The following is a 24732-nucleotide window of genomic DNA, read 5'->3' on the forward strand; positions in this document are numbered from 1 at the left end:
TCAAATACAATAAAATGAAAAGATAAGGGGCCATATATTTTTACTTATTACAAGTCAATTTTTTTTATAGAGCACATTTAAAACACACCAGAGTCCTAAACAATACAAAAGAGAAGTACAAGAGTAAGATAAAATAAAATAAAATAAAGGGCATATACCTTTACTTATGACAAGTCAATTTATAACTTATATTTATTTATAGAGCACATTTAAAACACCAGTTGACAAAAGTGCTTTACAACAAAAATAAATATCGAGGAGTACAAGAATAAAAGAAACGAAAGTAGAAGAAAAAATGTTTTGAAGATTTGCTCACTTTGGGTTCTCCATAATTGTGATTCTCACTTTTTTCATTATTTAACAAACCAAACAATTTCTTTTCCCAGACATCAGTCAAGGTGACAGAGACCAAATAATTAATAATCATTTGATTTGGATTCCATCTTTCAGCTGAGAAAATTGATGTGCAAATATTTTTTAACTGAAAAAGGAAACATGGAGTTGGTTAAAGCTTCTCAAATGTGATTATATGCTGCTGATCTTTTTCATATCTGATCACAAATGGAATATTTTGGTTGAATATTATGGTTGAATTAAACAAGAAATCTGAATACATCATATAGACAAAATTATTTATTTATAGATCCATCCATTGTCTCTTATCGGAGCCGATCCCAGCTGACATTGGGTGAGAGGCGGGGTCCACCCTGGACATGACGCCTGTGTATCACAGGACCCAACAAACAAAGACAAACAACCTCTGATGCTTATAACCGCGCCTACGAGCATTTTAGAGTCTCTCACAGTCGGAGGAAGCTGGAGTAACACAGGTACACAGAGAGGTCCCAGCTGGCTGTCAGGTTCAAACCCAGAACCCACTGCACCACCATGCCATAATGAAAATAACATGTAAAAATGTGTGTCATTATGATCACATCGACCCGATGAAGCAAACATGTCCCATAACAGACAAACACACCTTTCTATTGCATTTCATTTTTTTAATTTCACTTTAGGTTAAAAAATGACAACAGTAGTTTTTATTAACAGTAGTGCAAGGAGGGATTCCTCAAGCTTACATTCATTTCCAAACAGCTGACTCTCCACGTGTTAATACACGAGTCACATTCAGGAGGGAAATATAAAAACCTAGTTGATTTGTAAATGAAGTAGGCTTTCCAATCCACTCATGTAGCACCTCTTCACAGTCGTACCATCATCAGTTCATTTAGAAGCAGGAGACTCCTGGAGACGCTGCGTCGGAACGTCAGGGCTCGTAGATACAGAGTCAGGACAGGAGCTGGGACACGAAGGTCACGGCCTGGTGGAGGTCGTCCGTCAGGTCCTCCGGCAGCGACAGCACCGCCGATGTTAAGCTCTGAGTTATTTCTAATATCCTACAAAGAGAACAATACGTTGTTGTAATCAGACTCCTGCGTTAATCAGCATCATCATCCTCTCCAGCAGCTGAAAGTGTGCTTTGTGACCCACCAGTTGATGTAGTGAGCAGCCAGCTGAGGCTCGTGCCTGGAGCCTTCGTCGTTCACCAGAGACTGTTTCATCTGTTTGAAGTTGGCCTCAATATCTTTCTTTATTTCAGAGAAGACCTGAATTCCCCTGAAAGAGCTGATGACTTGCTGCGAAAACAAAAAAATAGACGGTTGGGGAATCACACAGCAACTTTTGGTGGAGTGGAAACATAAAGGATCAGAGAAGAACAAAAGAGGGAAAACAGTGAATCTTTCTCCTCACATATATGACCGAGAGCTGGTGGGCGATGTATTTATGACTTCCAAGGTGTCGGATATCTTCTTCCAGCTGCTGACTCAGCACCAAGAGCTGGTTCAGTTTGGCGATGTGGTAGAAGTAATCTGCAACAGAAGCATCAACGGACATGAATTTGACCATTTTGATCATGTAACTAACCTGGATAGAGGCAATGACGGATTATAGCCTGGGCAAAGGGGCCTGGAGCCAATGGGGGGGCCGTTGAATTTAAGATTTATTATTAGGCTCTTCTCTGTTTTTAAAATAATCGAATAAAGGTGATTTTGAAAATGTTTAAAAGTTTTGTAAATCTGCAGATTAGATCAAATGATGTTGTGCATTAGGACTGTATCAATTCATATTTTTCTATGTTTTGTATATGCCTTACACTTAAGTATTGCAATCTTACTTATTATTTACTGATGCCTATTTTGACTGAAAGATGTAAAATTACAATAATCTAACTTATATATGCTGTTTGGTTGTAAATTGCCTTCCAGCACACACAGTGCATGTGAACTATTTGCTTGTGTGGGTGGCAGGTTTGTGTCCAGAGTTAATCGCCATGATATTCCATCCATGCATATTGATAAGGACAATGAAAAGATTGTAAAATATTACTGTGCTATATCTAGAGCTGTTGTTGGATGCCTGTATTTACATTACAAATGCATTTTGCATATTTGTCTGTGAAAATTAATTTGAACCTGAATTACAGCAAGCATCTTCTCTAAGTCTAAAAACCAACAGCAGACTGAGAAACGTGTCTCCCTGCTGTTGCTGCAGAACAGGGATGTATCTCCTCTCTCACCGTCCATCGGCGGCCTCTCCAACATTTCCACGGGGCTGCCTTGAATAAGGAACACCTCTACACGAGGAAACATGGCTGACAGGCCCACCATGTCCAGGTAGTCCTGAGGTAACAGAGGGGAACAATAATGTATTACCCAAATCCTTGTTGGTAATGATTTATTCTACCTGTTTATAAAGATGTGATACCTCCAGCTGTGGCATAGGCTTTGGTAGATGTTCAAGGCACTGCAGCATCTGGTCGAGAATATCTGATCCTTTAAGAATGAAGCACAAAAACTGTCATACATTAAAATACAGGAGCTACATCCGAGTCTAAATAAACTCTGTGATTCTTCGTACCTTGAGCCTGGAAAGTGTCTGATTCCTCTGGACTGCAGCCTTGTCCCAACTGCTCCTGGAACTGTGACACACAAACTGTGAACCACAGGATACAGAATGACGTCTGTACTGAATGATGTGAAATGACGATGACACAGGCTGGACCTGAAATGATATATATGTTTGTATGAATGTAACTTGGCCGATACACAGTATACTGTATACTGAAGGAAAGATTGTCAATGATTCCTAAATTGTCATTATCAAACCCTTATGAGAAAGAAATGCAAGTGAGCCTTGGTATTTCACATTTTACCCTTAAACTGTATCCTAAATAACTATAAATAAAAATTAAATTGAGAAAATAAAACGATTTATGTAAATTATAAACATACTGTTAATACAGATCTTTTTTGCATTGTTTACTCTGTAAAATGAGCATGAAGGCTGATACCGATCTGTCTGTGAGAGGCTCCTATCGGACAGATTACAAAAGCACGCCTGTCCAAACTTGATGAACCCAAGGTGCTGGACAGAAGTCTGAAAACCAGAAGACGAGAAAGTCATCGCACCAGTTGCTACTCCCAGAAACTTAGTGTTGGGCTGAGAGCATGAAGGTTTAAGAATATACTGGGGGAAAAAAACGAATAATCTAATAATGATGATAATAAAAATCTTAGAATTATATTGATAATCTAGCTACTATGATAATATTGGTTTGGGCACAGCCCTTCCTTCAGACAAGACGTCACCAAGCATGTCATGTGACCACCCTATTACATTTCTTTGTCTGAAAAAGTGCCCAAAATGTCACACACCTGGGGGGGGAATCCTTTTTTAAAAAGTTTGTGGAACTGGAAAGGTTCAAATCGTCCATTTCTTATAAATAAATCAGTCAGTCTCTGGTATTAGTTACTTCCTAGATATCAGTTTATTGGCCTGGTTCAGCTCATGGAGATGCACTGGATAAATCTTTTTTTTTTTTATGGAAAATTGGGCTTTTACTTAAATTCTTACTTTCACAGTTGCATGGAAATTGGTGCAAACTGAGAAGACAGTGGATCAGGTGGGTGTAAGCTATGTCTGCAGTGTTGGCGCTGATGCAATCATGGTCAGGTTATTCTATACCTGCTGCATCTGTGCCCTGATGAGGAGGTCCAGCTGCCCACAGAGACACAGCATCTCCAGGCCCACCTGCTCCGGACCCAGCTGCACGGGCATCAGAGGTCTCCTCACCTGTAGCTCCACTGAGCACAAAGCAAATCCACATCAGCACCTTCTGCAGGACCTGACTGACACACACTCACTTTCTATTAATACACACAAAGCACATCCTGTATGAGACAAAATGCATGTGTCATATCTCTTGCAGGTCCAGGTTGGGCTGGTGGATGGGGGGGCTGAAGGGGAGTGGTCAGCGGGTCTGCAGGGCGCACACCCTCCATGAGGGAATCGAACAGCAGACATTTCAAAATAAAACAAAATATAATGCGAGTGTCTTACCTTTGAAAGCTTCGTGGTAAACACAGGGCTGACACAGCGGCTCTGATGTGCGCGCTGCCATGTCTGACTGGAGCAGATGATGATCACAGCTTTTCACCTGAAGCTGATCCGCGGGTAAAAAGCCATATGAAGCCGGGGGGAGCGCAGGGTTAACGCCCGGTGGAGGCTGAGTTAAATAAAGTCTGACTTATTCATTTAAATGCATCTGATCGGATGTGTCTGTCTCCGAGTGGTGCGTTCAAGTGCCGGGCTGCAAGAGGGAGTGATGCACGGAGACAGGGCTGCTTCCTTATCCGTGATTTGTCGTCTCCATGCAGGAGGTGGTGATGAACGGATCCGGTTCTGAAGCAGGAGGATCCATGGAGCTGATGAAGACAGAGGAAGATAATAAAACACACACACACACACACACACACACACACTCACTCAGACAGACAGACACAATGCCCACGCCCTTAGCAACAACAATCGTGCACGTACACACACACACACACACAAACGATGATGTCATGTCTCTGAGATGAGCTGCAGCATCACTTCTTTGGGATGCACCTCAAAGCAAAAGGTGTTTTCCAGTCTAACCCATGCAGAGTAACAAAGTACATTCACTCTTTTACTCAAAATTAGGTCATTTTTATGTGCTCTTTAATTTGATTATACTGCTTCATATTCAGAAAAATCTTGTGCTCTTTTCTCCCATACGTATATTTGTAGGGTTGATAACTCATTGTCAATTATTCTACCGATTACTTTATATATAAAAACCCATTTACCACCACATTCTCTATTCAGCACATTCTCTATTATTTGTTAAATCCAATTAACATAACTACTGAGCTTTAAAGGTGTGTTTCTTACCTTCAGACAGAGCCGGGCAACCTGTTTCCTCTTGTTTCCAGTCCTTTGCCAAGTTAAACTATGCTAAACTAACTGGATGCTGGATTAACATGTATTTATCTGACAAACAACCCCAACCCCCAAAGATATTCAGTGTACAATCACATAAAAGAACTAGAATAGCACTCAGAAGAGTGGCCTTAAATTTAATCAAGCTGCACCAAATGTCACAAACTCATAGATATCAGTCCCCCGAAATGTGCCAGATATTTCCTTGGAAATCTTTGAAAATGTAATAAAAAAAAAAACTATTTTGCAGTGTTAAAGAAAGTCTTGAAAGAAAAATGTCTGGATCCGGAACTAAATTGAATAGGTTCGTCTTTGTTCCATGTCCCACTTACTCAAAGTTTCACTAAAAGTGGCTCGGAAACATTTGCATAATCCTGATTACAGTCAAATTGCAACTAATATATAACCTCCTTGGTGGAGGTAATAAAACATGATTAAGAGTCAGACAGTAGAAAATGTTTGAAGTATTACTTTAAAAGATTGTTTCTGTACATGACAGTACTACCCATACAAATTCATTTTCTGTCAATCCACTCATTACGTAATTATTTTGGCATCATTTCACATTTTTTAGAATTAAGATCGGTTTATAAAATATGATTATAATTTGTTACAAATTAAACTGCCAAAACCTGTAATAACAGAGCCAAAAGTCTCCATCTTGACTGAAATTTTTTAACATGTTAATGCATCAATAATAAATTTAGGTTAAAAAAATGACACTTGAAATTTAAGTGTGCAGGTCACTAACAAATTTGTAGGTGAAATTGTCTTAAACTGTGGAGAGTATTAGAAGTATAAGGTTAATTTTAAACATAAACACTGAATGATGTTGAGTCTGCGTTGGTGGAGCAGCTGAAATGAAAGTGCTGAGAAGAGTCGAAGAGTCAGGGTGTTGAAAGCAGTGGTATAATAATCATGAAATAATATTAATATATAACACTCAGAATGAACTTATTGTGCATGAGTAGTTTCACCTTTGATATCTACATTTTTTGGGGAATACTTCTATACTTTTGCTTAAGCAGAACTTGAATTGTATTTGCATGTTTTTATTGTGTCGGATGGTATATTTTACTTGAATAAATGATCAAATTATTTTAGTACTGCTGCCAGTGGAAGATCCTCAAAGCACAAACCAGCTGTGGGCTTGGTTTATTAAATAGCAAAGTCAGACAAGAAGTCTCAAATCTTTCAATTGAGACTCAAAATGCATCTTAATAAAATACAACTGGCGTATAAAGTTTGTCACAGTTTTACAGTATCCAAAGGGAGAGTTTGAAATAAAAATCCAGAGGTCTCGACAGTGTAAAGGCAAGAAAGCATTTAAATAGTGTGCTGAGGAATATATCTGATACTACAATAATATCAGTATAGCGTAGTAAAAAAAGAAAAACTGAAGACAGGCTCTAGCAAAATTCTAACTCACCTGATTCGTTTCAACACTGAAATATACAATAATGTACATATTTTCGTAAACAACCATAATTTCAATAGATAATCTTGTTTACAAGTGCACCTGGAGGAAAAAATAACATTTATATCCCTTTGCATGATCCTCTTCTGGGATCCACCTGAACAGCAAATCTTGTTCCTAAGCTTCTCTCAAGAATAAAGACTGTGTTCCATGACTGTACATATTTTACTCCCTTTCATGACAGCGGTTACACATCAGGTCAGAAGTCCAGTGGCTGAAGCAGAGAGGACGCATGCTGGGGTTTTTGATGTCTCGGGACCATAATTGTTACTCTGAGCTGTTTTATCTTCAGCTCAGGGATGGACCCTCGCGCGGTCTCAAAGGGATTCCAGTTGAGTTGCAGTGCAGTTTCTGAGTTTGTTGTTACTACTGACGAGTGCCAGGCGGCAGTGTCAGGTTGGCCATCAGCTCGTGAACAGAAGCGAATATTGTACACTCACCTGAAATAAAAGAAAACAGAAATTGTGAGGAAAGAAAAAAAAAAATCAAGATAAAAAAATAACAATGTGATATAACTTCTGCTCTACACATTCAGTGTCCACTATCTGCGACTGTCGCCTCTCACCCTGTCTTGCCGGGTGCATCTCATTGAACCTCTTCAGGATGCTAGAGACCATGAGTGCTGCAGCCCCAGAGGAGCTGTGCTGTCTGGGGATGTCAGCCTGCTGAGTGAGGCCTGTGGCCATGTCGTACACAATGGGAACAATAATGGTCACTGGCTCCTGAGACACTGGGATACGCTGGGTCAGCTGCAACTGTGAGCCAAAACAGACATGAGGTAAGGTTGGTTAATGCGTTTCAGATGATGCTTCACATGTAGAAGTGTATAAACTGTGTCCTGCTTTTGGAGAGCTAGCTGCTGAGACTTACAAAGAAGAGCATCTTGGACTTGAGCACCACAGCAATGGTCCCTGGCGGAGCGATGGGAGGAGCACTGGGAGGGATGGTGAGACAGAACTGGACATTCCACTTCAGCTGAGCGGCCTGGTCGGGGTACTGAGGAGAGAGACAAGGAACGTTTATAAATGTGGCCTTTTTAAAACACAGATGCAATCTAAACATTTTTTTCACGTTCTACATTTTGTGGGAAAATCTATAATCAATATTTTAACAGATTAATAAATAAATAAATAAAACTAATGAATAAATAAACGAGCACGTCTCGCACCCAATCATAATATGTGAATACATGAAACAACCTTTGATATAAAAACTTCTACCCACCAATTCAAGCTTCATGATGCGCACACAGTCCCGCAGGATGTTGGTGGGGGCCCCAGCAGCTTTGTGAAGGCATTCAAAGTGTTGTATTTAAAGGGAGGACCAGCAACCTAAAAAGACAACAACAGAAGAAGAAAAGTATGGAAAAATTAAATATGTGAGACAATGACTTAGCATTTGTTCCTACGTCAGTGGCCTTAAAGGCACAGCCCATCATACGAATATAAAGGAGTAGGTTTTATCATTATTTTAAAATCAAAGGGGACCATATATCACTGAGAGATTAATAGACATAACTTTAATTATGAGTAGCAGAGAAATTCTTTTCTATACTATCCAAGAATATACTTATAAATTGGACCTTTAAGTTCATGCTGCCTTTACATACCCGTGTCTCAAAGAACTTCTCCAGCACCTGAAGCTCCTCCTGCGACCAGGGACCTGCGTTTTCTGGAGTGACTTTGAGCTGCAGCGTTTGGTAGTTCTTTGGGTTGAGAGCAACCCGGCACTTGAGCACGTCCGTCTTGAACATAATCACTCCAGGCTCATTGGAGTTCACAATGGACAACTGGAGGAGAATTGACAGAGTAGAAGTGAGAAGAGAGTGGAACAGATAAGGAAATAGATGGGGAAACAAACAAGTAATCATCAAATGGCGACACTCACGTTGGCTTCCTGCTGGATGATCCTCTGCAGGTGTCGTCTCATGATCACTGAACCCAGGAAGCGCTCCAGCGGTGAGCAGAGGTAGCTTCCTGCCAGGCCTGGCACCAGGCAGGGCGTGGGTGAGGGTAGCAGAAGCACATGCAAGGCATTGTGGGTGAGAATGGTAGGAATGGAGGCAGCCCAGGGGCGCTGAGGTAGCTTGCGGGGTGGAGGCATACTGGTAGGCATGACTTGTGAACCTAAAAAAAAAGAGATAGACATGAGTAAACAGCATGTTCTGGGTAGTAACTGAACTGGTTAAATTCTTTAATATGAGGCTGAGAAAGACACTGAGAAAGTAGATCTTACTGGTTGCAGCACGTGGAGAATGAGGATCAGGGATTGGTGAGTGCAGTGACGGGTTACCAGGAGACATTCCAGGGATCCTTGCTCCAGGAGAGGGCCCTGAAACCTGGGGGGAACCTGGCCATTGACCCCTATGGCTGGGAGACACCATGGCATATGGAGAGCTGGGGTCCAGAGCGCCTAGATTGAACCAGAGACAGCCATCAGCGACACAGTCAGACAAATACACCACTGTGTGCCCACTGTATGCCCGTACCCTACAGGCTATTTGTGATATGTTTGCAGCCTAGTGTCTTAAAAAGGTGTTAAGTTCAGCCCTTTCCAGCCCTTGCCCAGCAGACCAAAATTTCCACCGGGCCAGGGTAATAGGACACCCTCCTGCTTACCGTGGGGACTCGCAAAGCTGGTCTGGCTCATGGCTATACCCAGGGAAGATGGAGACGGGGTGGGCCCAAAAGGAGAGGGGGCCCTCAGAGCCCCACTAGGGGAGCCAGAGGCATGGATGTTCCCTGCATACACACACACATGCACACACCAAAGGGCTCGTCAGACTCAAAGGTTGACAAGTTCTCCTCACACACACATACACATACACACACACACGCACACATATACACACACACACACACTAGAGCTGGGCGGAAGGGCCGTAGTCTCTGGCTGGCAGGCTGAGATGGCGAGGAATGGAAGGAGCAGGACTGAATGCATGCTTTGTTCCCTCTCGGCTGCACAGTGTGTGCATGTTGCATGAAGAACACAACAGATCTCATGGTTTCACAAAATGAAAAATGGGCACACATGGTTGCGCTTCCTCATTCTCTCTGACATACACACAACAAAAGCACAAGTCAGCAGAAAGGTTGGTGGCAGTAATGTGAAATATACCAAAACAATGGTTTGTTGGTCATAACGCTCAATGGCAGCATGAGAAGCCAAGATGACACAAACACATCATCAGTCACACGCTTTCTCTCACACACTCACTCACACACTCACACACGCAAATCAAGTACCATTACCTGGTGACTGGGTGGGCATCATGGATGTTGAAGGAGTTACATTAGCGTGGTAATTTGGTGGCGGTGAAGTGAGAGGAGGATAGACACCTCCCGCAGCCCCTCTCATCGTCTGTGGCTGCTGCTGCTGAGCTTGCAGCTGGTTCATTAGACTGTCCATCACGTCCACACCGACCGGCGAGGGCGGGTTATCGTCTTCGTTGACGGAGCGTCTGCGAGCATCCTGATTGCTGTCTACAAACATGTTCAGGAATGTCTAGAAAGAGGGAAAGAGTGGAAGGACGGTGGTTGATGTAAAACACTGCACCTAATACACTAAAATTGTTGAACATCAAACTGAATATCTTCATTAGATTTACAGTTGGAATCCAATTGTATTATTTAATTAGAAAGAGTAAAGATAGCGAGACTATATCTCTGAGCTTGTTATACCTTGAGTCCTGGAGCCGGGTGGAAGCCCTCTACAATCTTAGTGTTGTCAAAGAGACTGTAGGCTCCATCTCTGATTGCCACCACTCCGCGGCTGCGGCAGTAGATGTCGATGCAGTACATGTTTCGGAACGCCAGACGGATGTGTGTGGGTGACTGGGGTAGAATGGAGAAGCACTGGTAGGCAGTGTTGGTACGCTGGGTCAGGCCCAGCATGGGCACTGTTGGAAGCTTGTTGATTGCATTTAGCGGGGCCAGTGTGTCAGAAAGTACCTGAGGAGGACAATCAAATAGAAAGATGGTCAGAAAATTACACAGGAAAAAGTACAGATGTAAAAATAAACAACATGAAACAAAGCAATGTTTGAAAGTAGCATGAAGAGAGAATAAAAGAATGTGAAACTTGAAAATGATTAGTCAGATCTAACAAGTTCATGCATGTTGTGATCACACTTTTGCTTCTGCACCTGCAGCAGCTGCATCACATTGGGGCTCTTGTTGAACATCTCCTGTAGCTGGTGGAGGATGATATTGTGGCAGTTTGAGCAGCCAGAGTTGGGTCCCACGGTGCCCAGGGCAAGGTGGAAACGTTGGCTGCTCGAGTTCCACTGGACGGTGACAGAGCTGCCTTTGGTGATGCCGTAGCACAGCACCAGCTTACGGTAGTTATACAGCCGCACCTCTGAAAACAGGCTCAGGGAAGATGGCATCTCTGGAAGGAAGAAGTCACAACATGCAGCTGCATTAGATGGGTGTGTTTCTTTTGCAAAGAATTAAGTCAGCACTGGTTTCACCAAGCCTGGGATTACACCTAACTATATGTAGTGTTGTGAAGTGAAAAATTAAACAGGGTCAATATGCCAATGTTTGTTGTTGTTGTACACAAAAGTAACATATTGTCACAGTCATTGATTTAAATGTAAGTGCAATTTGCTTTTCAGATGAGCAAGTTTATACCTGGCAGGGCACGAGCAAAGTTGAGAACACACTGGTAGAGCTGACTGATGGCGTTCCAGTCATTCAGGAACATCTCTACAACCTTCCGTCCACCCACCGGCTCTGACAGAGGGTTTTCATAGGTCAGATATACGTGCCGTGTAGACGCTAAAGGGGAACAGATGGGTTCAATTAGAGGAGGATGCAGACTTCCCTTATTAACATTAAGCCATATGTTTAGCAAAACTCTCATGGCTCATCTTTTAACATCAATACAGGGTGTGATTACTATTGGAGCTTAAACAATCATATACTTTTTATTATTAAGCTTGTAATCTGACACAAGTTCTTTGGACACTTTCAATCTCGATCCTATTTTCCTGGGTAAACAAAGGTAAAAGAAATAAAATCGTGTGTACGTGTTGTGTACCTTGCTCCTTGCTGTGTGTGCTGTTGAGAGGACAGTTTGCCAGCATCAGTTCAGCCACCCAGGTGCGGTTGTTCCTGCCCTGCAGTCGGAAGGTGCAGTCCAGTAGGGAACGCTCTAAAGCCCTCCTGGTCTCCTCTCCTACTCCTTTACATTGAGGAATCCTGCCGAATAAAACCAATATTTTGTATAGTCACATTGATTGCGACAAAGTTTATCATACTGAGAAATGTACACTTGGCTTTGAGTATTACTTTAGCAGACGTATTGCATGACTGCTGCTGTCTCCCTCCACTTGGACGCCCTGGTTGGGAATTTCCATGTTGGACAGCTACTCAAACACAGACAGACAGAGACATGCAGAATTAACCAGAAAACTCATGACTGTGATTGCCATACTTGATGGGTTTAAAGCAGGACATGGGACACGGAATGCTTTGCACTGTGAGTTACCTCTGTTCTGAGGCCAATAAAAGGCATGTTGGTGTCGCACATCGCTACCAGGTGAGCCAGCTCCTTGTTGAAGGCACACATTTCCCCAGACCGCTTCGGCTTTTTGGGCTCTGGGTCCCCCTGATCACATGATGTCTACACAGCAACAAGGGATGAAAGAAAAACACATTAACAGAACACACGGTTTTTCATATCGAGCAGGGCACATATATTTAAAGAGGGTTGCTGCATTGCTGTAGGAATGCGGCCTACACATATAGCTGCCTTAGATACACCAGCGCTGGAGCATTTTGTAATAATGTTTGTCTTTGTCAGCTGTGCCTTGTGGACAGCATTTGAGGGAGGACATAGCATTATTATTCAATTTTCCCAACCACATTTTCTTAGCTGGTCAAACCTGTCTAGAATTAACAGCTACACAAACACCATGTAGATTAAAAAACACAAACAAAAAAACCCATCAATTTAAGTATGATGAAATACTATTTGTATGACTACCTTTCTCTTAGTCCCAGGTCGGGCCCCTTTCACTGCTGAAGTGTCCTGGACAAGGTGTTCTAGGTTGGGCTTGAAATGCTGCAGTAGCTGAGCACACATGGGTCCATCCTCTCCTTCCAACTGAGACACAGAAAGGAAGGAGTACTTGTACTGCAAGGCTGTGGGACTACTAGGCACTTCAAGCATTTCCACCACCTACAAAGAAGAGATCAAAAAACACAAGATGGTGAATGAGAGTGACATAATAAACTTTGTTGTGCAATTTCCTTCAAGTTATTTTAGTTCAGCTCTTTTCAGGGATATATTTGGTTATGAACTCACAATGTAGTACTGCGGAAGACGTGTGAGCTTTATGAAGAGTTTGTGTTTGGACAAGTTCCCAACAGGGTGAGAGGCTGAGTTGGAGAGGTGGAGGACATCAGTACACACAGTGGGAAGGTGCTTCACAGACTGTCGACAGCGCTGCTCTCCCAACCAGAACCTGGCCAGAGCAAGGAAGAGTTAGTCTCTTAATTAAAGTCAAACTGCAAAAAGTCCAGAGTTCGTAGATTATACTAATGCAAACAGGATTCACATTGTTGAGTACTGCAGGACTCTAGCAGCCCTGGCAATTCATCTCAACACCCATCTTGCCACCTGCTTAGCCAAGTGTTGCTTCTAACGGCTCCTGCTACTGACTGCAGTTAGTCAATTTGACATGCTATAATCTGGTGTCAGACTGTGGCTCCTACTTTTGACAGTTTGCTCTCAATCACTGCTGTTTACCAAACTGCTACCACTCTCACCAGCTAAAAAAAGTTAAGAGTGAATATATAATATTCTATGTGTGGAGGTGGACTTACTTCAGCTGCTTCAGCCAAGAAAGGATGCGCTTCATATCGTCGTTGACGGTCTTCTCAATGTCATCCAGCATGGACTGATCTTTAGAAAGAGCAGTTTTATGAGCTGAGCAAGCAAAACAGTCGCAGTTGAATCAGTGACGGTTGAATCATAAGACTAGAAATCATTTGAAATAATCACCAGTTAATTGATTGATTGATTGATTGAAACCCCTATGACTTAATATTTGCTCCTACTTACCTAGTCCATACAACATGGGCTGGAACATGCCAGAGTGCAGGTCTACAAAGATGTGTAAGCACTCTGAACGACCACAGGGCTCCAAGATTGGAATAACGAGTGTGGGTAAAGCAGTCTCGATGAATGCTGAAAGAAACACACACTTGTAAGTATCTACAATACAGCAGATGGTTCAAACCCATATTTTAAGTCCATTAACCAACTTTAAAAGTGAAAATGACGAACAATGGACTTTTTTTTGTCATTGTTTCGCTAATTGGCACATGGGTACAGCTGCAGTTGAAAATAACACTGGTTTCTATGGTTTTGCTCAAATACCTAAAAATATGTTTAACAGTGAGATGAGAAGGTTAATACATACAGTTGTCACTGGGATTGCTGGCCTTTAGAATGGCCTTCAGTTCCTGTAGCTTCTGATTAGAGCGTGCATGCACACTGTCAATCAAAAGTTTCTCCACGGACAGATGGTCAATCTAGAGAATGAGTGAAAGAAAACCAACGTCATTCAATGATGAGATGTTTGAATAATAAGCCAAACTGACTTTTGCATTAATGTCCGCTTCACCTTCATCGCTCTCTCCATTAACCTGGGGTCACAGGCAGGGAGAGGAGGTTCATGAGAGATTTGCAATGGCTTGGATCCATCTGACTCGTCAATCCTAATGGTGACTTTATGTACTGATGCTGTGCCTGTTTTTCTACCCAAAACCTGTTGGCTGAAGAAACAAAACGAAGGGTTAGCAGCAGTCACTCCATACATTCTGGTATGTTTTTGAAAACATTGTAGCAGTTCAAGAATTAGTATTTAAAAGGCAGGTATGAGAGTGAATACATGTGTACATGTCCATTAATGTGCTGCAATCTGAGTCTTACTTCCAGACAGTGAGTGTGAGGTATTTCGCAGGCATATATCTCTCCTCCTGCACCAGGTCTCCCCATCGCTCTCTGATCAGCATCATAGTCTGAGAGTGAAGCACCTCTAGCTGCAGTGACAGACAAAATGAGTCTGGAAACAGTGTGGTTAAAGAAAACAGCGCCCAGGTGAATAGAGATAAAAGTAGACACATCTTCCCATTAACATTCACTACACACTCCACATCCTTGAGACACATACACTTTCTTAGTAAAAGGGCTAATTGTGCCCCACACAGACCGCTCTTTGACACATTACACTGCGCTGCTAGCATTGGTGGGGGAAAGGCAGAGGCGAGCGCTGATTAGCATTGTGATTAGCGGGGTTGTGCACAGCTTGCATGCTTGATTAGGGTCTTTGATGTTAGCATGAATGCTAACAAGCTGTTGTTTGTCTATACATTTTACCACAGACTGATGAGTGTCAGGCCTCTGTCTGTCTGATCAGAACAAATCTGCTCCTTTCTTTCTTCTTATATGGATGGATTACAACAGTGTGAAGAATGGTTATCACTGCCTGACAGTCTTCTAACAAATGTTAGGTGGTAGGTTTTGTTGTTGATATGACGGGACAATTGCACTTCATAGAAAATGTGATTTTGCTGCAGCGAGGACACATGAAAAACATAAATGTCTAAGTAAAATATCAACAGGTGCTGAAATTCACATCTGAACAAGGAATTAATTACACCTCACATAACATAGCTGGGTGACACGTTCAGTAAAAAAAAGCACTGCAGATTCCCTGCCTGTAAAACTGGACATTGTAGTATTTGAGAATGAATTATTAAAGAGAGGGTTATGAAAAGATGCCATTCTGCAGCTGTGTTTCTTATTGGAATGCTGCACTCGTCTGCTTGACCAGTCAATACTCTGGTATATGCTCTGATACACACACACCCCTACGCTACTGCAGTAGTTCACAGACTGGGACAAAAGCCAAGTGGTTGCAGGCAAGACATACACAAAAAACCTGTGTATGTATCCAGACAAAGAAAGGATACGCAAGCAGTTGTACATGTCCTGCAGGGGTTTTTCATCAGCACAAAGACGTGCCTGAACCAACTCATGGATGAAGTTCACCTGCAAACTGTGGACCAAGGCTCGGCCATCTGTCAATATGGACAGGGAGGGGGAATAGATGGAGGGTGGGATTGAGGTGACAGACAAACAAGTTGAGTGAAAGGAAAAAGGTCAGCAATGAAATTTACTGTCTAATTGCTTGCTTATGGTACCCACCGCGAGTGAGTGCCTTACCTCCAGTTTCTTTGTCCTCCACTAGAATATCCAGCTTCAGCAGCCTCCAGGGAATATCTGGGTCGTCTCCCATCACGGTCAAAGTAGCCTCAAATTCTCCTTCCACACGAAACTTAACACGCCCATTGGCTACACAAATAAAGACACAATCATACTCATTAGATCTTCTCTTTTCCAGTGAACTGCTAATTCAGTTACAAAAATGGCTAGCGGGCAAAATATACCATTGACAGTTCACACAAGCTGCTTACCAACTGTGAGGTTTGCTAGCTGGGGTGGTAAGTCTGTGGTGACAAGGCGGTGTCTGAGAATCTGATTAAGCTGGTTCAGAGTGGTCTGCTTCTCAACCTTAGTAATGGGGTCTGGAGGTATGATCTTATCCTACACAAATGGACACAAACATAGAAACACAGGTGTTAAGTTTGATCTCCCAACATCTTTTCACAAATGACTCTTGATTAACAAGCACAGAATTTAAACAAACTTACTCGTATGCATGTGGGCAAGCGTGGGTATGATCCTGTGGTGAGCACATCGATGGCAAAAGGGATAGCAAAGCTGGGCAACCGTGCATGAACCAGTGCATCTCTGGCCAGTGATGCCAGCCTATCAGCTGTGTCCACAAACAAGATGGTCTGCTGATCCAGGAAGCTGGAGATCATCTGTTACCATGGATAACATGAGAGATAAGTCAGTATATTTGCAGTGTACTGTCAAAATCCGCTGATATGAAGGATGTACAATTAAACAGTTACTAAAAATAGAATATATATATTATTATATATGGCTTTTTGTCTTTATAGCCATTAAATACTTCCTCTAGTTTCTAACAAATCCCAGACGAGACAATTTAGATGGATAGTCTTAAGTTTCCCAAGAGAATGTTGCAGTGTGTTACTGTGAACACTTTGAGAAATATTTGAGAAAATTGTCTAAAAACACTGCCATCATATCAGGCATTCATGCATCACATTCAAAAAAATGTTTTATGAGGTTTTATTTGGAGTTTAATCTATTCCCTGTCTCTCAAGACTTGTGTTATAATGTAATGTGATTGCTGTTAATGTGTATGATTACATTGCCATTTTATAGTTATCTTGCATGCCAATTGGGCCGTATCTTGTAAAAGCAACATATAGGGAAATTTGTTACAGATGTAATAAATGAAGAATAAATAAAAACAACATACCGCACACTTCTCAACTTTCCCTGCATTGCTCGCCCACTTCACCAGGGAAAGCAGACGCACGAATAACTGCCTGGTTCGACTGGCGAACTGGACAATCTCAATTTTCCTAAACACAACCATGACAAAATGAACCAAAACAGAAGCTTGTCAGAATGAGAGGCAACAGCAGTGAGCCGTAAAGGACTTTCAGAATAAAATTTGAAGACACATACCTCTCCATGTCAGTCTTTCTGGGGAGTCTGCGAAAAACATAAAGAGAAAACATTGATTAGCTGTCATTATCCTTAAAGTAGACGATCAACCCATCATATCACTTATCTAAATAAACATGTAATGAGTTTGAATAGATTATGAGTCAGTTTGCAGCAGGGAGAAAAACTAGCTTTGGATTTTGGAAAGCAGACAGATGCAGTGAATCTGGTGTCTCACAGATAAACAACCCAACGCAAACTCTTAAGCTGGGACTAATAAACATGAGCTGCCTCTGACTTTAGGAGCTGGGATGTGTTGTTTACCTGTGCGCCCCCTCACATCACATTAGACACCCGTGTTATCTGCTTTGAAAACACCACCCATGTGTACACACTCTTCTAGCTTCACGACCACCCCCACAAATATGCACTTTTCTCCCGTTAAGGTTTGTTTTGGTGTCGGGGTGAAGAGCATCCTCAGGGCTGACTGACGTTAGCTCATTAGCCCGCCAGCTACCCTGGTTAGCTCAGAGGCCTAGAATGCTAACATGCTACTTACAGCTCCGCCAGCAGAGTGATTTCATGGTAGGTCCTCTGGAGGAGAAACTCGATCAGCAGGCTCAGTCGGATCCCGTGCGTGGCCGGGGTCCCGGGCGGCGGCGGCTGCGGACCCGACACCACCGGTCCTCCGAGCGGGACGAGCTGCCCGTCTGACCCGATCTGCACCGGAGCCATTTTACAATGACGCTACAGACGAGTTAGCTACGGCGACGCACGCCCAGCGCTGCAACGGGGGTAAACTATCGGGTTGCGGTGGCTTGACTCCGGGCGAAAAAAAGGTTTTCTTCGAGGTCTCACAACATTTTCTGAGTTCCTCGGCAGGGACTTGTTTTCACGGCGCAGCAGAAAAGTCAACGCATACAACGAAGGTGGCGAACCATAACGGAGAAGTCTCAACGCCGCTCGGCCGCCATCTTTGCTATCGGGGGTGATTACCATAGATCCGGTGGGAGAGAAAACCCGGACCGGAGCCCTGAGGAGCGAGGAGCTGTTTCACCATCGGGCTGAAGAGGGTAAGGGAAATATTTGTTAAATGTCATTCCAGGTTTATGTAGACAGTCAAGTGTGTTTACTGGCTTAGTTTATATCATTCTGGACTTTTTCAAATTAACACTATGTAATCTGTTGCCCTGGTAACAGATGGCAGCAGATAGTAACCACAGTGATGGAGGAAGTATTCAGCTAATTCACCTAAATAAAAAATACGAATACCACTCAAAAATTACAAACTACAAGTAAAAGTAATGCATGAAAATATAACTTAAATAAACTCATATTATATCAATATTTATATTTTTTAAATATTACTCAGGGAAATTGGCCCTGTGAGTGTATATATGGTGTAGTATACACAGTACTGTAGTAGGACTTTATAGACATATATCTGATTTTGTACTGTATATGATTTACACTCATTTGGCAGTTTATTTTGGAACACCTGGATAAAACTAATACAGTCTAATACAACAGTTCCATAATTAAATCCTAACTAAGTGAGGGTTATAATGATCAGTTTTTATTGTCTTAGAAAGGTGCTGATTAAACTGTATGATAATTGTGGAGGATTTAACTTGTGTTGCTTGCATCATAGAGAGGTTTTATTGTTACTTCAAATATCCCAAAGAAGCAGTTATTTTTTTATTTAATACAAGTGAAATAGAAACATTGCCACCCTGCCACCTGTCAGCTGTTATGAATTAATTGTACCTCTTCTAGCCCTTATTCCAAAATACCATCTTTTTTCAATTGCATTTTGAGGGCTTTGGGTGTTGATTTGGGTTCAAGTTTGAGGCCTTAGTTTTGTGGTGTTTTTCATATAATAAATTCCTAACCACCTTCTCAACTGAAACCAATCATTTTAAGTTAGGTTGTATTTACTGCAATACCTGTGTATTTTGAAAAAATAGTTAGCCTCTATTGAGCAAGTGAATGATAAGTCCTTTTATTTTCTTGGTTGACTCTCATCCAAAGCCCTTTACTATACACCGATAGTCACCTAAAGCATAACCCTGAATATGTACAAATACCACAAGTCTTTAGCCATACCCGTTGGCTGAACTACAAATGGGGCAAAGTAGCCAACTGCCCCGTGGCCCCAGATTCCAAAGTCTTCAAAGCCCCAAGCTCACTTGGCCAAACAGGTTAGGTAAGAATAGGTTTAAAATTTTCAAGTCTGTCTTAAAACAATACTTTGGTGCAAATTTGGCTTGCTGTCATTTAATGATTCATGTTGTGTGTTTTCACTGTTTGCATGGACACATTTGCGCGTGGGAGGGCAGACAGGCACCGGGCAAAACATCTCCATGTTGCGGGCGTTCTGTGCACCGCGGGAAGGATAAACGCTTCACTTCCTGTATCCATTACGCAACACCGAACCACGCCCACTAATCATGCATTACGGTCCAAGCCATCAAGTGCAGACCGCAAGGTGAAAATTTAATGTAAATCGAATTAAAGTTCTGGTGGCGCTATCACTATCACTACATATAGACTGATAGATCTGTTCATGTTGAGGCTCTGATAAAGCATGGCCAATTTGGGGCCGACTGGACAATGTACAGTGGGGTTACAACAACTTAATTTTCACGCTGATGAGTAGGTGGCGCTATCACTATCACTACATACAGATTAATTTATCTGTGCAGGCCAGGACTCGGATCATGTGAGAGGATTTTGGTGCTCATTGGACAATGCACTGTGGAGTTATGACAACTTCGTCTCCTTTGGCAAAGGATCTAACTTCGCCCCACCTCAATGTTTACACGGTTTGAGGAAATGTCACAATTCTGACCATGGTCTTATGACTTGTCTGAGCTCATTTTAGTTGTAAATTGTAAAGCAGCCAGGAGCAGTGCATCAAAGTGTAAAACATGTCACTTACTGTCGCCAACAGGTGGCACTGTGACGATCAGTCAATAAGTCAATATTGACATATGGATCAGATCAGGGCGGGACTGTGATCGTGTTAAAGAGGTTTGAGGCTGATTGGACACTGCACAGAGGAATCATCAAACTTAGACGCCACGCAACGTTTACACCGTGTGACGTATACACCATGTGACGTATACTAAAACTTTTAATAAACGTTTATCTCCATGGAGTTGAGATAACATTCACTGAATTTAAAGTTGATCTGATGAAAGCTTTAGGAGGAGTTCATTTAAATGCAACATGTGTAAATGGTGAAAGATGGCCACTTAATTCAAAATGGCCGACTTCCTGTTTGGTCTCGCACACTGCTTTTCAAAGTGGGGGTCCCGACCCCCAGGGGGCGCCAGGGGGGGCGCGGAAACTGTAAGGGAAAAGGGGGGACAATGTGACAATAAAAATAAAATTATTAATTATTAACTTAAATAGGTTTTTTAGATGTTATTAATCACTGCATATCGAAATCTTGGATGCCAATCTTTTTTTTCTTCTAATGCCAATCTTTTAATAAAAATAAAAAAACACACACCGCTCAAGCCAATCAGAATCGAGCAGCCGCTGCATCAACAAGTTGCTGTGTGCCTGAGAAATAGCTGGCTACCTCCTGCTAGAGGCAAAAATTGACACATTTTTTAAAAGAAAAAGACCATCAGACAACCAGACTGAAGATGACTCAGCTGCAAAACTGCCACAACCACGGAATACCACCTTGGCATCTAAAACTCGGAGGTATGAAATCTCCCCTTCCATTTGCCACCACATACCTCTGCGAGTCTGGTTTTCTACATTGAAGGTATTGAAAACAAAGCACAGAGCATGTCTGCAAGTGGAGAATGACATTCGTCTGGCACTGACAGCCATAAAACCTAGGATAGATAAACTGTGTAGGAGCCACCAAGCCCACCCCTCCCACTAGTGAGGGACCAGGTATACACACAGAGACAAACATACTTAAATGAATAGCACTGTTTATAACAGAAGAGAGACACTGGATGTAATGAATAAATAACTAAATGTATATATATATATATATATATATATATATATGTACATTTAGTTATTTTGGCATGGTACTTGGCATGGAAAAGTTTGGGAATCCCTGGTCTAGCATTTCGATCCAAGAGAGTTTTTTGTTCATTATGAAAGACACATGTCCCTACCGATTTTATTACATTTCGGTCAATTGTGGTGCCGGGCTGCTCTTTGGGGGGGCGCTATTCAGCTATTTGGCCGCGCCCATTCCTTAAAACCATATGAATGTCTTGGGCTGTTGTTACACAAATGTAGTTTGAGGGAGATTGAACAAAGTAAACTGAAGTTACAGCAATTTCGTGTGTCACGGCGATTTGTTTAAATTTGACGCCAAGGCACTTACACAGTGTTTGACAAAAACTCAGTTTCCATAACATCACATCATCAATGTCTGGAGGCACTTCTGACAAAGTTTGACATGGTTGTAGTCAATGGACGTCAATGACTTCAATGTATGTCTGAGATTCAACAACCTCGTGTTTTGTTGGTGATTCATCAAAATTTGATGCCACGCCACAGTCACACCATGTGACAAAAAAACTCATTTTTGTCACATTGTCACACATAATTTTAGTTAGTTTTAATCTCTAACCCCTAACCCTGATTTAAGCTATAGGAGGAGTTTGTTAAAATACAGAACTTGTAAAACGGCTAAAATGGCCACAAAATCCAAAACTGGATCTAAACCGAATTTCATGATGATCGGTTAAACCCGATGGAATTACTTGCTGTTGAGCAATTTTTGAATCAAACGAAAAGCAATAGGGCCTTCGCAATGTTGGTGCTCGGGCCCTAATTATGATTTTTACATGAATTGCTAACAGAATATTCCATTCATGTTCCCATTTATATATTACAGAGCATGGTCTGATTATGCCAAGCCAACATTACGTCCTAGTGCTTGTTTGAACATGAACCTAAGGCCTGCTTTATCAAGGAGTTGGTAACTCGATGTTGCAAAATGCGGTGAAAACATATGCATGTCTACATAATGCGACTAAGGTCGGAATACTCCATATGGCTGTACAATTATTGCTTATTCCAAGTCTGACCTTATTTGGATCAAGGCATACAGAAAATACTGTTCACATGGTTCACATGACTATTGGCTTAATCTGGTTAATATTGGAGTATTGGTGTCCATGTATACATGTCTAGTGTAAATGATGGGGCAGGAAATCTGCAGTCCTTGTACTGTGCAAAAATACATCAGTCTATTTCAAACTAATATAAGGCTTCACTGTTAATAGACAACCATTTCAAATTTCAACTGAACAATTTTTAATGTACATTTTTTTTCATTTTATAAAATCTTATATCCATTACATTACTTTATATTTCATTTAGCTGACGCTTTTATCCAAAGCTACTTACAATAAGTGCATTCAACCATGAGGGTACAAACCCAGAACAACAAGAATCAAGCAAGTACAATTTGCTTCAAAAAAGCCAAACTACAAGTTAGCTACAGGTAAGTGGCATATAAGTGCAACTAAACTGAAGAATCATTTTTTTTCTATAAAAACCAGAGTTGACTGTGGTTTATAAGACATCATGTTCTAAGGTGTAGTCAGAAGAGATTAGTCTGCGGAGGAAGATGTGTAGACTTTCTACTTTCCTGATGTCAATGGGGAGCTCGTTCCACCATTTGGGAGCCAGGACAGCAAACAGTCGTGATTTTGTTGAGTGGCTAGCTGTCCCTCGCAGTGAGGGAGCAGCAAACCGATTGGCAGATGCAGAGCGGAGTGGAGGGGCTAAGGTTTAAGGTTTAACCATGCTATGACTTTTCTAAGACTTTTACCAAACGGTTCGCTCATAAAGTCCGAAAAACAGTGGAATGTTTTTAATTGGAGTCAATGGGAGCATACATCAAAGGAACGAGTGTGAAAATGACAGATTTTCAGCCATTTTTTCTGTGCTTTTTGGCTTTTGGCTCTATGAGGTCTAAAGCGGAAGGTGGTCAGATTTTTTTCTCCATTGACTTTAATGTTAATTTTGAGAGAAAGTTTCTGGAAGGAGCATTGAAGTCATACTTACTCATCAATAAATAAAATATCTGTGCGTTCAGCAAAGTCTTGGGATTCTCAATTTATGTATGTTTTACCGCTTGAAAAAGGTGAAATCTTTCACATTTGCAACTGTCTAAGACATCAATGATTGTTCTATGACCACTGACACTGTCACTCGTTCCTTTGATAAAGGCTACAATTGACTGCCATTCAATTTTTTCCACTGTTTTCCGCAATTTATGAGCTTACCGTTTGGCGAAAGTCTTATAAAATTCTGTTCACACTATCCCGACCGAGCATTGCATTACTGCACACATAATGACTCGAAAATTCCTCCCTAGAATTTTTTTTTGTGTGCAGCGTGCTTCCTGCCGGGTCCACAGACGGTTTCCGTTTGAGAGAGACAGAGAGAGAAACAGACTGGCTGGTTTAAGAGAGACAGAGAGAGAGATACTAAGCGGGTACTGGCCCGCTTGAAAAAGGTGATATCTTTCACCTTTTCAACTGTCTAAGACGTCAAAGATTCCTTTGACGCTTTTGTCGCACCTGCACAAACTATACATCAAAACGTGCGGCTCGGTTGGGAATAGAGTGGAGGGGCTAAGGTTTAAGGTTTAACCATGCTATGACTTTTCTAAGACTTTTGCCAGACGGTTTGCTCGTATATCGTATATCGTATAACGAGTCAGTGTCAGTGGTCATAGATCAAAGGAATCACTGATGTCTTAGACCTTTTTCCAGCGGGCCAATAGTATCTCAAGCGGGCCAATAGTATCTCATTCTCTTTCTCTCTCTCTCTCTCTCAAACTGAAACAGTCTCTGGACCCGGCAGGAAGCACGCTGCACAGATTCAAAATTTCTAGGTAGGAATTGTCTAGTTATGTGTGCAGTAATGCAATGAATGCACATATATTGTTGTTCCCCATACTTTTTCTTATTATGTATGCAGTAATGCAATGCATGCACATATACTATTATTCTCCATACTTCTTATCGTCATTATTATTCTTCGTTCATCTGCCTCAAATTTCGTCAGTTAGTTGCAAGAGGTGAAAGATTTCACATTTTTCAAGCAGGCCAGTAGCTTCATTCTCTCGCTCTCTTTTAAACCAGCCAGTCTGTATCTTTCTCTCTCTTTTAAACCAGACAGTCTGTTTCTTTCTCTCTCTCTCAAACTGAAACAGTCTTTGGACGCGGCAGGAAGCACGTTTATGTAAAATATTGCACATGTATTTTATGACCACCCCGGGCGATAGGGGGCGATATAACCAGGTGCGGCGGGTCGCTCACTCTTCTCTC

The 24732-nt window shown here is 41.9% G+C and overlaps 2 protein-coding genes across 2 annotated transcripts; both read right to left on the minus strand.

The window, feature by feature from the left end:
• Window positions 1–263: 263 nt before the first annotated feature.
• si:ch211-218d20.15 lies at window positions 264–6283 on the minus strand. The gene is made up of 8 exons (XM_035174721.2): window positions 4402–6283; window positions 4027–4145; window positions 2920–2980; window positions 2767–2834; window positions 2579–2681; window positions 1753–1871; window positions 1492–1637; window positions 264–1397 (listed from the first exon to the last, which is right to left on the minus strand). The coding sequence occupies exons 1-8, from the start codon at window positions 4460–4462 to the stop codon at window positions 1289–1291; spliced, it is 786 nt and encodes a 261-aa protein (XP_035030612.1). The 5' UTR covers window positions 4463–6283; the 3' UTR covers window positions 264–1288.
• Window positions 6284–6425: 142 nt separating this feature from the next.
• Window positions 6426–18431, minus strand: med14 (mediator complex subunit 14). The gene is given in 30 exon segments (XM_035174707.2): window positions 6426–7224; window positions 7350–7539; window positions 7655–7780; window positions 8009–8064; window positions 8067–8115; window positions 8394–8573; window positions 8672–8910; window positions 9020–9196; window positions 9403–9525; window positions 10036–10288; window positions 10465–10734; window positions 10929–11173; window positions 11419–11565; window positions 11828–11988; window positions 12079–12155; window positions 12278–12412; window positions 12776–12970; window positions 13097–13256; window positions 13618–13696; window positions 13856–13981; window positions 14217–14328; window positions 14421–14571; window positions 14729–14861; window positions 15772–15879; window positions 16025–16153; window positions 16276–16405; window positions 16513–16686; window positions 17214–17319; window positions 17426–17452; window positions 17964–18431. Coding segments are annotated over 30 exon segments (4308 nt in total). The 5' UTR covers window positions 18140–18431; the 3' UTR covers window positions 6426–7150.
• Window positions 18432–24732: the final 6301 nt, after the last annotated feature.

This window comes from Hippoglossus stenolepis, chromosome 13 (genome assembly GCF_022539355.2).
Source record: "Hippoglossus stenolepis isolate QCI-W04-F060 chromosome 13, HSTE1.2, whole genome shotgun sequence".
In the NCBI taxonomy this organism is placed as follows: domain Eukaryota; kingdom Metazoa; phylum Chordata; class Actinopteri; order Pleuronectiformes; family Pleuronectidae; genus Hippoglossus; species Hippoglossus stenolepis.

Excerpts from the sequence above, each read along its gene's own strand:
- si:ch211-218d20.15 (XM_035174721.2), bottom strand. The coding sequence starts at position 4,462 with ATGGCAGCGCGCACATCAGAGCCGCTGTGTCAGCCCTGTGTTTACCAC. Across the intron at positions 2,682-2,766 it reads AGCCTATGCCACAGCTGGAG|GACTACCTGGACATGGTGGG; the intron begins GTATCACATCTT and ends CTGTTACCTCAG. Across the intron at positions 1,398-1,491 it reads GCTGCTCACTACATCAACTG|GATATTAGAAATAACTCAGA; the intron begins GTGGGTCACAAA and ends TTCTCTTTGTAG.